Below are 12,912 nucleotides of genomic sequence, written 5' to 3' on the forward strand. Positions count from 1 at the left end.
AAGGCGTCTGGCTGTGTCAAGGCAACCACATTTGTGTGTGTGTGTGTGTGTGTGTGTGTGTGTGATTGCCGTGTTTTGTTTTGTTTTCTGCTGCTTCAAACCTCACGTTTCCGCTCTGACTCCGACACCTGGTTAGGCCAGGCCCACCCAGAGGCATCTTCCCTTCCGACAACTGATGAGGGAGTTGTGATTGCAACAGATTCTTTGACCTTCACCATAAAATCCTGGAAGGGATCTGCAGTCATGTTCCCAGTCCCTGCTCACGCTCAGCGAGTGTGGTTTGTACACTCATGCCCACATCACAGCAGGACCCAGGGCGATGGTTCACGTAACAGGAAATTTTCTTTTTCCACTTGGAGGTGCCCCCAGAGGAGACGTATCTTGCTCGAAACTTTCACAGGCTTTTCCCTCCAGTATTTCCCCAATCATGTCGTCTCTTGGGCTGGCTGGCTCCCAAGGAGTAAATCATAAATTCCCCATTCCTTCCTTTGCTTTGGAGAGTCCTCAGAGAGTGCGGCTTCCAAATTTAACAGGGCCCCAGGGAAGCAAGGGGCCATCCGTGGGCAAGGCTGTCTTGGGGACAGTGGCTGTGCAGGGAACAGCAAGCATCTCTGTGTTTCCAAGGACAGGAGGGAAGAGGACAGTGAAGATGCTGGCCCTGCTAGGAAGCCTTCTCCGGGGTTCTAAGGCTGGGGCCCCCTTCCTGGGGAACCCAGGAGCCTCTGTTTCCTCCTTGTCAGGTGGACATCAAGCTCGAGGTCAAGGTCACGGGACTAGAGAGGCACCCAGGTCACACACCCAGAAATCCCCCAGGAGCCCCTTTCTGTGTGAAAGGCCACTTGACATGGGGTTCCCCCCCGTACCCACCCTGGTCCCCCTGATGCTAACAGGTGGGTGGAGGGCACCCCAACCTCGATTCCCAAGTCTGTCTTCAGTTGGGGGGCTCCTGTGACATATGTGGGGGGCCATTTCTGTGGCAGGGTCTGGCACAATGGGGAAGCTGAATACATGGAAATTGACTCATTCATAATCCAACAGTGTGATCATAGAAGAATATATTATCAGCCCTGGCTGGCGTAGCTCAGTGGATTGAGTGCAGGCTGGGAACCAAAGTGCCCCAGGTTCGATTCCCAGCCAGGGCCCATGCCTGGGTTGCAGGCCATAACCCCCAGCAACCGCACACTGATGTTTCTCTCTCTCTCTCTATCTCCCTCCCTTCCCTCTCTAAAAATAAATAAATAAAATCTTTAAAAAAAAAGAATATATTATCACATAAAAAGACACTATCCGGATGCATAAATCCATACTAAACATCCTATATCAAATGTAGCCTACTCATCTTTAAATTTCACGTTCTTAACAACGAGCCGTATAAAGAATATGACAACATGAAACACTTAGAATATTACCATAGCCTGTATCATATTACATATGTATATCACGTAAGGGCATCGTGTCACCTGGAGGGAAGTGTCTCAGGTAGGCAATCAAGATACATGCTAAAAAAAGTAATTCAATAATGCACGCTTGATGAGATAATAATTTAAAATTAAATGGCACAATGGATAATTATTCAATATGCATAATGCAATAAGTGAAATAACTAGTCCGTGCACGGCTGGATAATCAATAATGTGTAGTTAATGCACACTGCTATGATTATCACGATAATTTGGGGGGGAACAACACCAGGGCCCCATTCCTCCCGAGGTTAAGGCAGACGCCCGCCCACTCCGGCCCGCAGGTGCGGCGCCGGGGCGGGGCGGCCTCGCGCACGCGCAGTGCAGAGCCCAGGGCCGCTCGGCCTCAACCCCCGAGCCCCCGGAAGTCCCGCCTCGGGGGCGGGGCCAGGGCCTGGCGGCGAAGCCTGGGGCCGCCGCGCGTCCGCTTCCGCCGGCCCGAGAGCCGGAAACGGACGTGCGTCACAAGAGCGGTCGGCGTCGGGGGCGCTTCCGGCGGACGGTGGCGGCTCCGAGGCGACAGGCCGCTGCTGCCGGGGTCGTCGGCTGACCGCGGCGCGCTGGGACCAGGGCGGCGGCGGCTGGGGACGCAGGCGGAGCCCCGCGGCGGTGAGCGCCGCCCGCAACCGCCTTCCCGTGCGAGGCGGCCGGGATCGGGAGCCGCGGTCTGCGACGGGCCGGAAGGGGGCTCGGCGGCGGGGACTGACCGCGGGCGGGGGGGGGCGGGGGGCCGGGGCCGAGGTCTGCGGGCGGTTGGCGTCCTCGAGCGGCCGGCCGTACTGGGTGACTGGGGGCCCGGGGGACCCCGGGTATTGTGGGGCGGTGGTCTTCGGAGGGGGGGGGGTCGTCAGTTGTCTGCGGGCGGGCGGGGTCACGGTGGCCTACGGGCCCGGGGCATCCTGGGCGCTGGGGGTGTTTGGGGGCGGGGGTCCCCGGGGTCCTGGTGTGGGGGCAGGGGATACTGGGCAGTCGGGGAGCCAGAGTCCAGGGGACCGGGGTTCGCTGGTCCTTGAGGGTCAGGACGTAACCGTGGGCGGGAGTAACCCGGGGTTGGGTTTGGCGCTGGCGGGGTGCGGGCCTGGGCCTGCGGGTTGCCGTGGACACCGCGGGTCGTGGGGAGTTCGCTGCTCTGGGGTTAGCGGAAGTTGGGGGGGCTCTGCCTGAAAAGGCAGGACCACAGGGGGCTGGGGAAGCCGGAGCAGCAAGGGTCCCAGGGGGTTGTCGGGGGCACCCAAATGATAGGGAGCCCTTGGGGGAGGCAGGCTGCTCCCCAGGCGAGTGGAGGGGGTGGAGGCCTTGGAGATGCCGCCCACCACCGGGGACTGGGGCTGGCCTGGGGATGGGGGCAGGGCCCTGCCTGGGAAACGGGGTGCGGCTGTCTGTTCCCCAGTGTCCTGGGGGTGCCCAGACCCTTCTGCTTTGGGGCTCTGCCCGCTGGCTGGGCCCTCCCGGGCTTGTGCCTCTGGAACTGCCCCAGCTGGGCTGGTGGGTGAGCAGGAGCAGAGCTGGTGGGCGGGTGGCTGGACAGGCCACCTGCATGGCGTGGGTGTCTGGTGTCAGCTCCTGGCTGGAGCCCGGCTCTCCGCGGACTTGTTCGACCAGTAGGGGAGACTTGCCCGGAGAAGGTGGGGGAGGAAGAGGCCACAGGTCACTCCCAGCCCTGAGCTGGCAAGAGGCTGTGTCCCTTTCACCTTTAACTTGGGCAACGAGAGGGATCGTTCTGCCAGCACAGAACTTCCTGCTTCACCGACGCCCATGCCAGGTCGCCTCCTCCGAGACCCTCCCCGGTTCTTGGAGCTGAGCTGTGCGCCTTCCCCAGCCAGTCGCCTGCACCCTTCGGGGAGCTGGGCAGGCTCTCGTCTGCCTCCCCCAGCTGCTGCCGGGAGGGTGGGGAGCTGGCCCAGGGTGCCCCGAGCAGGTCGGCGCTGACAGTGGCTCGGGTGCTGACCTGTTCTTAAAAGTTTCTGTCCATCCCGTCCTTTCTCCTTTCAGTGTAACCTGATGACTTAAATCCGCCAGCCGCCTGGGGTGGGGAGGGTGGGGAGGGCGGAGCGGTAGGCGGTCTCGCGTCCCCTCCCTGGGCCTCAGGAGCTGACCGCCCGCGGTGTGCGTTCCAGGCCCCCGGTCCCGGCGATGGCATCGGCTACCATCGTGCACGACACGTCGGAGGCGGTGGACCTGTGCCCCCTGTACGGGCTCTACCTGAAGCCCATCACCAAGATGAGCATCAGCGTGGCGCTGCCGCAGCTGAAGCAGCCGGGGAAGTCCATCTCCAACTGGGAGGTGATGGAGCGGCTGAAGGGCATGGTGCACAGCCACCAGTTCTCCACGCTGCGCATCTCCAAGAGCACCATGGACTTCATCCGCTTCGAGGGCGAGGTGGAGAACAAGAGCCTGGTCAAGTCTTTCCTGGCCTGCCTGGACGGCAAGACCATCAAGCTCAGCGGCTTCTCCGACATCCTCAAGGTGCGCGCCGCCGAGTTCAAGGTCGACTTCCCCAGCCGGCACGACTGGGACTCCTTCTTCCGTGACGCCAAGGACATGAACGAGACGCTGCCCGGCGAGCGTCCCGACACCGTGCACCTGGAGGGGCTGCCCTGCAAGTGGTTCGCCCTCAAGGACTCGGGCTCCGAGAAGCCCAGCGAGGAGGTGCTGGTGCGGGTGTTCGAGAAGTTCGGGGCCATCCGCAACGTGGACATCCCCATGCTGGACCCCTACCGCGAGGAGATGACCGGCCGCAACTTCCACACCTTCAGCTTCGGGGGCCACCTGAACTTCGAGGCCTACGTGCAGTACTGCGAGTACGCCGGCTTCATCCAGGCCATGAGCGCCCTGCGCGGCATGAAGCTCATGCACAAGGGCGAGGACGGCAAGGCCGTGGCCTGCAACATCAAGGTGAGCCCGGGCCTCCTCTCGGAGTGCTGGCCGTGCTCCGGCCTGTCGGGGGGGGGGGTGCGGGGGGGCAGGCACCATGACACACCTGTGGTCGGGAGTGTTTCGGGTGCAGACACGGGCGAGCAGCCCCCGTGGGCGGCACAGAGTCCGAGAGCATAGGTAAATGTGCCTGGCCTCGCCCTTGAACATGGTGTAGGGTCGTCTGCAAGGACTCGGAGCTGCGGAGTTCGGACAGATTGGTGCCTCTGACCCCCCCCCGCCACCCCGCTTTATAGGAGGGCGGGGTGCTTCCTTCCTCTGTGTTGACTCTGTCCTGCGTGTTCCTTCGAGGAGATAAGGACAGCAGCCTTGCAGGGGACTCCGGCTTTGGCGGCGGGGAGGCAGCTGGCACCCTGCTAGCGGAGGCCCGGGCCCTGTGGCTTCTGGGTGCTGGCCACGGTGGGGGGGGGTTGGCGGGGGCCCCGGGAGCAGGAAGGGAAAGTGGTCTTGTGAAAGGGGCCGTTTTCTTGGTTGCACTTCGTGTGAAGGCAGGTCAGGGTCGCAGGGGGAGTTGGTCCTCCCTGGTGGAACGAGGACCCCACGGGGGCGGGGGGCTCAGTCCGCATGCAGACACTGCGAGATCCCCGCCCCAGCCCTGGGTTGGGGGGCTCCCGGGGGCAGAGCGCCCCCCAGCCCTGGCCGTCCGAGGGGCTCGGTGGCTCCCATGGTGGGCGCCGGCCCCTGCGCTGGAGAGCGAGCAGCGCGGTGGGTCTCTCTACTTGGCGCTGCGTTCCCTTCCAAAGGTGTCTTTCGACTCCACCAAGCACCTGAGCGACGCCTCCATCAAGAAGCGGCAGCTGGAGCGACAGAAGCTGCAGGAGCTGGAGCAGCAGCGGGAGGAGCAGAAGCGGCGGGAGAAGGAGGCCGAGGAGCGGCAGAGGGCCGAGGAGAGGTGGGTGTGTGTGATTGAGCTCCCGTGTGCACCCTTGTGTGTCTGCACCTGTGTGTGTGCCTTTGTACAGGTACACATTTCAGCGTGTGTCCGTGTGCATGCGTGTGCTCTCCCGTGCCGCGCCTGCTGGGAACGGGGCGCCAGGTGCTGGCCCTGGTCGCACCCCGAGGCTCAGTCCCACAGAGGCCTGGGCAGGCCCTTCCCCCATGCACCCCCGTGTGTCCGGCTGTGGGGTGAGCCATGCGCGGGTGAAGCTGTGAGGACGGAACCGGGGGGAGAGCTGAAGGCGCCGCCCCAGTGTCACAGCGTCCGCCACGGGGCAGAGGCCCTCAGGGTGCCCGCCTCTCCTTCGCGCCGCCACGACGGCAGGAGGCTGACTCGGGTCGCAGTTGTCCCAGGGTTACGTGTTTGTCCGTCCTGAAAGCAGTTGAACTGGCGCCCTGTTCTCCCGTTTGGGAAACAGGGGGCGGGGGGGGCGGGGCACTTGTGCGTGTCCCGTCCCTGCCCCCGTGCTGTGGAGGTCCGGTGTGTTCACGTGTGTGCGCGTGGGTGTGTCTGCACCGGCTTTGCTGCGGCTCAGGCTCAGACCCAGGCGTGCGGCCACCGGGGTTCCCCATCGTCCCTCAGTCAGTCTGTCCTCGGAGCTGGCGTAAGGCTGCCTCCCCCACGTAGAGGGCCCTGCCTTCCCTCCCGCCCTCGCCCAGGTCAGCGGAGCGGCTGCCGGGGTGTGTCTGCACCGAGCCGTTTCCCTCTTCCCCCCCGGGGCCCGGCTGTGGGTCCCCGTGGGCGCAGACCCGCCCCAGCCTGTGTCTGCGGTGGGCTCCCGTCCCCGCATCACCGGTGACCCACAGACGGGGCTGCTCGTCTCCCCGGCTGGCCGAGTTTCAGAACGCCGCAGCGGTGGGGGGGCTCAGCAAGGCACTTCCTGATCCTCACGGTGGGGGGTGGGGTCAGCCTGGGTCAGGCTGCGGCCCTGGAGGACGAGTGCAGGCTGTCTGGGGCGCAGGGCTGAGGACGGAGGGTTCCGGGTGTGCGGCGGTGGGGGGGACCCTGTCTGAGGCGCCAGCTGGGGTGGGGGTGGGACTGAGGTGTGCCAGTGCCCTGCGCCCTGTCTCGGCCAGGGCCTGTGTGTGTTTGCGTGTGTGTGTGTGTCTGCTGCGTCACAGGTGAGCGAGTCTGGGCGGTTCCGAGTCAGCGAGGGCTGGGGCGCGGCCCTTGGGGCTCTGCCAGACTCGTTCCTGGTCCGCAGCTGGCCTGGGCCCCAGCGCCCGCACCCCATGCTCTGCCCGCTTCGGGGCGTCGCTCTGGGTCTCAGCCGTGCTGGTCCTTCCGGAGCACGTCTGCCTTTGCCAGCCATGCCCCTCGGTGGTTTGAAGGACCTCGCAGCCCAGGGGTGCGGGGGAGAGGGCGCCCCGTAGACATGACCGGGTGCTCCGGACTCCCTGGTGATGGTAGTCACGACTGCCGGTGAGGGGACACACGTTTCCGGGACCCTCCAGCAACCGCGAGCAGCCGGCCGTCCTGGGCTGTCTGTCAGGGTGGGCTTGCTTTCTCCGGACTGGGGTGCAGGAGAGGTGGTGCGCACCTGACGCTCTGGGCCGCACCTCCTCCCTGGTGCAGTGCTGCCAGAACGTTCCTTGTGGCCGGGCACGGTCAGGTTCCACACCTTCTCGGTCAGGTTCCACACCTTCTCTCGGCCCCAGGTGGGGGACTCAGAGCCCCAGGTGGGGGACTGCCCCCGCGGGGAGCCGCTCTGGCATCTGCCTGGGGTTCCGGAAGCGACGGGGTGGGGGTGAGGAGTTGGAAGTGGTCCGTGGGGGGAACCCCTTCCTAGCACCCACTGCCCGCCCGCCCGGTCGGTGCGGAGTGCCCCCGGCGTCCGCCTGACGGGCCGTGTGCCTGCACAGGAAGCAGAAGGAGCTGGAGGAGCTGGAGAGGGAGCGCAAGAGGGAGGAGAAGCTGCGCAAGAGGGAGCAGAAGCAGCGGGACCGCGAGCTCCGCCGCAGCCAGAAGAAGCTGGAGAAGCTGCAGGCGGAGGAGCAGAAGAAGCTGCAGGAGAAGATCAAGCTGGAGGAGCGCAAGCTGCTGCTGGCCCAGCGCAACCTGCAGTCCATCCGGCTCATCGCGGAGCTGCTGAGCCGCGCCAAGGTACCCGGGCCGGCCTCGGCTCGCCGCGGCCAGAGCCAGAAGGAGTGGGCTTCCCACGGAGGGCGGCCTGCCCCGCCGTCCGGAGTGCGTGGGGCCCTTGCGTCGTCCTAGACGTCAGGCTCCGGGAGCAGGGACGGCTGCGCCCGAGCGTCACCTCCCTGGTGCTGGCCGGGCGGTCGGGGGCGGCCCTCCTCCCGCCGGGACATGCTGGCCAGGCCGGGTCAGGTCGCCAGGCTAGGCGCCCAGGGCAGGGGGACGAGGGCCGAGCCGGTCCCCGGGGGAAGCAGGGCGCCCCGCAGAGCCGCGCTGGCCGCGTCCCCGCTCCACCAACGTGGTGTGCCGGGTCTCGTCCCCGCCGAGTGGAGGATCCCTCCGGCCCCAGAGCCTCCTCGTGCCTCCTGCAGGCCTCCCCGGTGACTCCCGTGAGCCGGGCCGGGGCCGCGGACAGACCTGCGCTCAGGCGGCCGCGCGCCCGTGTGGTGCGGCGCGGCGCGGGGCGACCCCATAACCTGTTGTCTGCTTGCAGCGTTGATAAGGCCCGGGGAAGGACAATGGCAGGCGCGCTGAGACTGTGGCAGCTCAGGTCTGGTTTCATGGTGAATATTGAAGACACTGACCCCGGCCAGGCCCAGCACGTCCCTGGCAGCCTGCGTCCGCCCGGCACCTCGGCCCCCTGCCGCGGTGGCCGCGCAGGGGCCGGGGCGCCCCCGCGACGCCCGCCCTGGGGCCGTGCGAGCGGCTTTGCCGCGGGGTGTGTGCCCCCCTTGGACGGACGCATGACCGCCGGGCGTGGCCGGGATGGGCACCGAGCCGCTGTCCGGCACCCGGGACCACGGGGCGCCTGGAGAGCCCAGAGCTGCCCGAGCGTGCGGCGGCCCCGAGCCCCTCTCAGGCGGCGCCTCTCTCCCGCAGGCCGTGAAGGTGCAGGAGCAGGAGCAGAAGGAGCAGGCCCTGCGGCTGCAGCAGCTGGAGGAGCGGCGGCGGCTGCAGGAGGCGGAGCTGCGGCGCGTGGAGGAGGAGAAGGAGCGCGCGCTGGGGCTGCAGCGGAAGGAGCGGCAGCTGCGCCAGCGCCTGCTGAGCATCCTGCTGAGCAAGAAGGTGGACGACCCCCAGGCGCAGGAAGACCTGGGCGTCACGCACGCGGACCTGCTGCAGCCCGTGCTGGACATCTTGCAGACCGTGTCCGCCGGCTGTCTGCGCGCAGCCTCCCCGCATCTCCTCGGGGCCCCGCCGGCCCCCAGCGCCCCCAAGGAGACCCCGCCGCGGCCCGAGGCGGAGTGCGCTCCCAGAAACGTGAACGGGAACGCGGCGGAGGATGCTCAGTGCAGGGACCGGCAGCCCTCTCGCCCGGTCGCCCCCGACGACGCCTCCCCCGAGAAGCGCTGCCCGGCGGTCCTCTCCTGCATCCCCGACAACAACCAGCACCCCAAGGGCGTGCCCACCGCCTGCGAGCAGAGCGCGCCGCGGAAGGACACCCGTTCTGAGCAAGACAAGTGCAACCGGGAGCCCAGCCGGAGCCGGGGCCGGTCCGGCGGGGCCCCGGGCAGCGCGGACAGGCAGCAGCGGGAGCACAGCCGGCCGCGGCGGGCGGGCAGCCGGGAGGACAGGGGCCGCCGGAAGGAACGCCGCTCCCACAAGAAGCGCTCGCACCAGCGCGACAGCCCCCAGCGCAGCGCGAGCCCCGCCCACGCTCGGTCCCGGAGGTCTTCCAGCAGGGACCGCTCGGGCCACCGGGAGAAGAGCCGAGACCGCCGCAGTGGCTCCGGGAGGAAGCGCAGCCGCCACCGCCACGGCCAGAGGTCTCGCTCCGGCTCCCCCGGCCGGCACCGCAGCACCTGGGACAGGTAGTGCAGGGCGTGTCCTGCCGCCGTCCCGGAAGCGTGGGGCCCGCGGGGCGTCCTGGCTCCTCTTCCCGCCGCCTCGGGAGCCTCCGCGTGGCAGAGGGCAGCGCGTCAACAGCCCTTTCCTCGATGACCGGCGGCCGTGGGGACCGCCGTGGAGCCGTCTGTCACTAGCCCTTAGTTTCCCGTAAGACTTTTGACCAGTAGCTTTAACGTGGCCAGTCCTCGCTCAGCAGACACGCCGGAACGACCGCGGAGGGACTGGCCGGCCCGCCGCGCACACGGGGCGGCGCCGCGCCCCAGTTCCGCCCGGCGGCAGCCTGTGCCACCCACATCGCGGCAGGCGCGTGCCCGGGCTCTGGGGACGAGTGGCCGGCGTGGGGACTCCACGGTCCCGCGGGGCAGGACGGGGAAGTCTTGCCCGGCTGGGTTTTTTTTTTTTTCTTCTTCTCCTGTTTATTTTCCTTTTTGTGACTTTCACGGACTGGGAAGCACTGCGGCTGGGACGCCCGAAGAACCAAGTGACCTTGACCGAGGAAGCCGTGGCTGGGGAAGGAGTGTGGCGCAGGACGGAAGCTCCGGTGGGCCTTTGCAGCTTTGGGGCGCAGCGCGCGGGCCGTGGCGGGGCGGAGGCAACGCTGGGGAGCAGCGTCGGTGTCTAGTCGAGGTCAGCGTGCGTGGTTTTTTTAAAAAGCCATTTTGCTACATTATTTTTATTCCAGACGTTTCCCACCGGTCTCAGGCCGCACACTTGTTCAATTTTGTAGTGAGGCGCTTCTCCGCGGGCAGCGCAGACCTCCTTCCAGGCGGCGGTCTCGTTTGCGTTAGGGAAGACGGTGTTGATTCCAGTTGGCGTTTTTATGGTGAAATAAAACCTTTTCCAGTGAAGCGGCGCCGTGCCTGTGTGGTTTGTCGTCGGGGGCGCCCTGGGCTCCACGGCTGAGCTCGGCCGCCTCCAGGGCGTCTGGGACCGGCAGGAAGCGCCGGCAATTCCCAGCGACGCTGTCGGTGGGCCCGGTGCAGACCCCCGCAGGGGTGCCCGGGGTCCTCAGCGCCGCCCGGCGACACTCGGCGAAGCAACCGCAGCAGTCTGCGTGAAGCCTGCGGCGCTGCCCACTAGAGACGAGTATGGGGAAGTGCTTCCTTCTGGCACGAGAGAGTCCAGGTGGCGGGCCGTGCGGTCCCCCATTCGGTCCCCACGGTGTGATGGTCCCCCTTCCCCGAAACACAGACCTCAGGGTGCAGACGGCGCGGCGGGCCCCTGCCTCCCCAGCTCCCGGCCCCCTCACAGCTGCGGTGGGCCCGGGGCCACTCACCTTCCTCTCCCGGGCCCGGCTCTGCCTGCGCCACCAGCCGCGGCGGTGTGTGTGCCAGGGGCGCTGGGCTGCCCGGCCATTGGCGACCGCCCCCGGGAATCCCGCGCAGGCGCAGCAAGCTCCCCGCGTCCCACAGCACTGACCTCCGAGCGTGTGCCGGGGCCGGGGGTCGCTCACCCTCACCCTGGAGGGGGTGACGGCGCAAATCCAGGACCTCGCAGAAGGCCAAGCGGCCCTGCGGTGGGGACGTTAGGGCGTCTGTGAGGTCGTGGGGGTCTCTGCAGGGTCCGGGGACCCCTGGAACGGAGGGGCGCAGGGATCCAGGGGGATGTCCCTACAGCACGCACGGACGGGGCGTGTCCACGGGTCAGCAGGAAATCGCTGCGGGGCGGGGGTTTGAGAGGGACATGGCAGCCACAGCGCAGCCCGACGCACAGGCCAGGTCCCCCCAGCCACCCAGCCGGCGCACTGGGAGCCGGGCGTGAGGTGTTGCTGCCTTGGAGCGAGAGCGCAGGTGGGGAGCTGGGCTGCGGTACAGAGGTGTGCACCCGGACCTGCTGCCCTGGGCGGTGGGGGCGCACCGGATGCGTGGGGCGTGGGTCCAGGACACCCCGAACCCAGAGAGTGGCTGTCGCAGTGGAAGAGACTCGGGAATCGGCGTGCAACCCCGCTCTGCCGGGCTGTCCCTGCAGAGCCTCGGAAGGTGGAGTGGGAGCGGGCCGGTCCAGGCCGGCCCACCCCTGCTGACCTACCTGCTGGCGTCTGTTACTCCTCAAACGGGGTGGCGACCTCTCCACCCGTCCCAGTGGACACGTCTCTGCTCCTCCTGGCAACCTGGTCATTGTTCCCTTCCGGATTTTGGCGCGGTTAGGAGGCGCATGCAAGTTAACGGTTCTCCCACCTTGATGCGGGGCTGACTCCACCCTCGTGGGCGATGCCCGGCTCGACCCTTGCTCATTCTCGTCCCGCCGTCTTTCCAGCGGTCCGTGGGCGCGTACGGGAGGGCGGTACAAACAGGAGCCCGCTGTGGCGGACGGTCCGGTCTCCGTGGGCCACACACACGTGACGGAAAGCAAGTCAGGCCCCCGAGGGGGGCGGCGAGAGGCATGCGTTAAAGGGGGTGATGTACGTGGGGGCCAAGCCAGCAGCCCACGCTCCTCATCTGGGGCCCCGGTCCCCCCGGCTCAACTTCTCAGGCCCGAGACACCGTCACCCGTGTGAGTTTGGGTGGCCTTGTCCGTATCGTGAGGACCCTCTCGCTTATTTCCTAAAAGCTCTCGTTCTCTCCAGCGGCGGTCCGCAGCGGACCGAGGCTGAGAAGCGGCAACACGCAGGACTCAAAACGCGTGGGCAAGGGATCAGAAGTTGTGCCCGTGTGCCGATGTGTCCCTGCGCTCTGTGGCGGCAGCGGTGTGCAAGGGGACTGTGAATGCCGATCGTGTCTGCCTGTGGCTGCCACCGACGGTCCCCACCCGGCGGGGGGCATGTGCCCCACAGACTTAAGGAGCTGGGAGACCGACCCCTGTCTTCTCTCGCGGATAGCATGTCATCCTGAGCCTCTCTCCCTCTTCCCGGGTGACAGTGATCTCATTCTGAGTCACTAAGACAAGAAACGCGTCATCCCAGCTTCGGCCGGCACTGTTCAACAGACGGACGAACGGACTTGTCCGGAAATCAAAGGGGACCGCGGGAGGGTGGCCCCGGGCCCGATGCGGACCGTGCGTCTTGCGCTGTGACCGGCGGATGTGCAGGGTGACCTCGGTCCTTGGGTTCCCCGAGCGGAGACCCGAAAGCTCGGAACGGTGGCGTCAGACACTTATCTGGGATGGCACGGAGGGAGAAGGGGGCCAGCAGGGCTGCGTGCAGCGGGGACACAGGTGTGAGAGGCAGACGAAGGGCCCCTTGGGGCCCAGGAGACAGAGACGCGGAGATAAGGCTCCCGGGGGAAGGAAGGGGGGACCGGCGTGGCCCACTCCACAGACACAGCGCACCTGAGGGAAGAAGGGCGTGCAGACAGAAAGTTACGGGCATGGGAGAGAGAGCAGGCCCCCCGCACCCCCATCCCCACCCCAGGGTCCTTTGTCCCAGGGTGTCTATCAGTTTCCAAAGGTGGGGATTGCAGGGGCAGTCTCAGGGGAGGATCTCAGTAGGATGTCAGTCCGCTCTCCAGGTGTGGCCTTCCAGGGGCGTGGTGCCTCCTGATTGGCCGGCACCGGGGCAGGGGGTGGGGCAGGGTGGGTCAATCATCATACCATTTGGTCACATCACCATGTGGTCCTGACATCAACCAGGGTCTGGTCCTTCGATTTTCTACGCCTCGA

General features: G+C 66.7%; 1 protein-coding gene across 2 annotated transcripts; it reads left to right on the plus strand.

Moving 5' to 3' along the window:
• The first annotated feature begins 1,918 nt into the window (after nucleotides 1–1,918).
• On the plus strand, nucleotides 1,919–9,807 carry AKAP17A (A-kinase anchoring protein 17A). 2 transcript variants are annotated; one of them, XM_028503744.2, is made up of 5 exons: nucleotides 1,919–2,069; nucleotides 3,578–4,355; nucleotides 5,138–5,286; nucleotides 7,194–7,434; nucleotides 8,347–9,807. In XM_028503744.2, the coding sequence occupies exons 2-5, from the start codon at nucleotides 3,594–3,596 to the stop codon at nucleotides 9,280–9,282; spliced, it is 2,088 nt and encodes a 695-aa protein (XP_028359545.1). In that variant the 5' UTR covers nucleotides 1,919–2,069; nucleotides 3,578–3,593; the 3' UTR covers nucleotides 9,283–9,807. The 2 variants fall into 2 exon arrangements, with proteins under 2 accessions (XP_028359545.1, XP_035873110.1); XM_036017217.1 differs by having other exon boundaries at nucleotides 1,925–2,069; nucleotides 3,453–4,355.
• Nucleotides 9,808–12,912: the final 3,105 nt, after the last annotated feature.

This window comes from Phyllostomus discolor, chromosome Y (assembly GCF_004126475.2).
Source record: "Phyllostomus discolor isolate MPI-MPIP mPhyDis1 chromosome Y, mPhyDis1.pri.v3, whole genome shotgun sequence".
NCBI lineage: Eukaryota > Metazoa > Chordata > Mammalia > Chiroptera > Phyllostomidae > Phyllostomus > Phyllostomus discolor.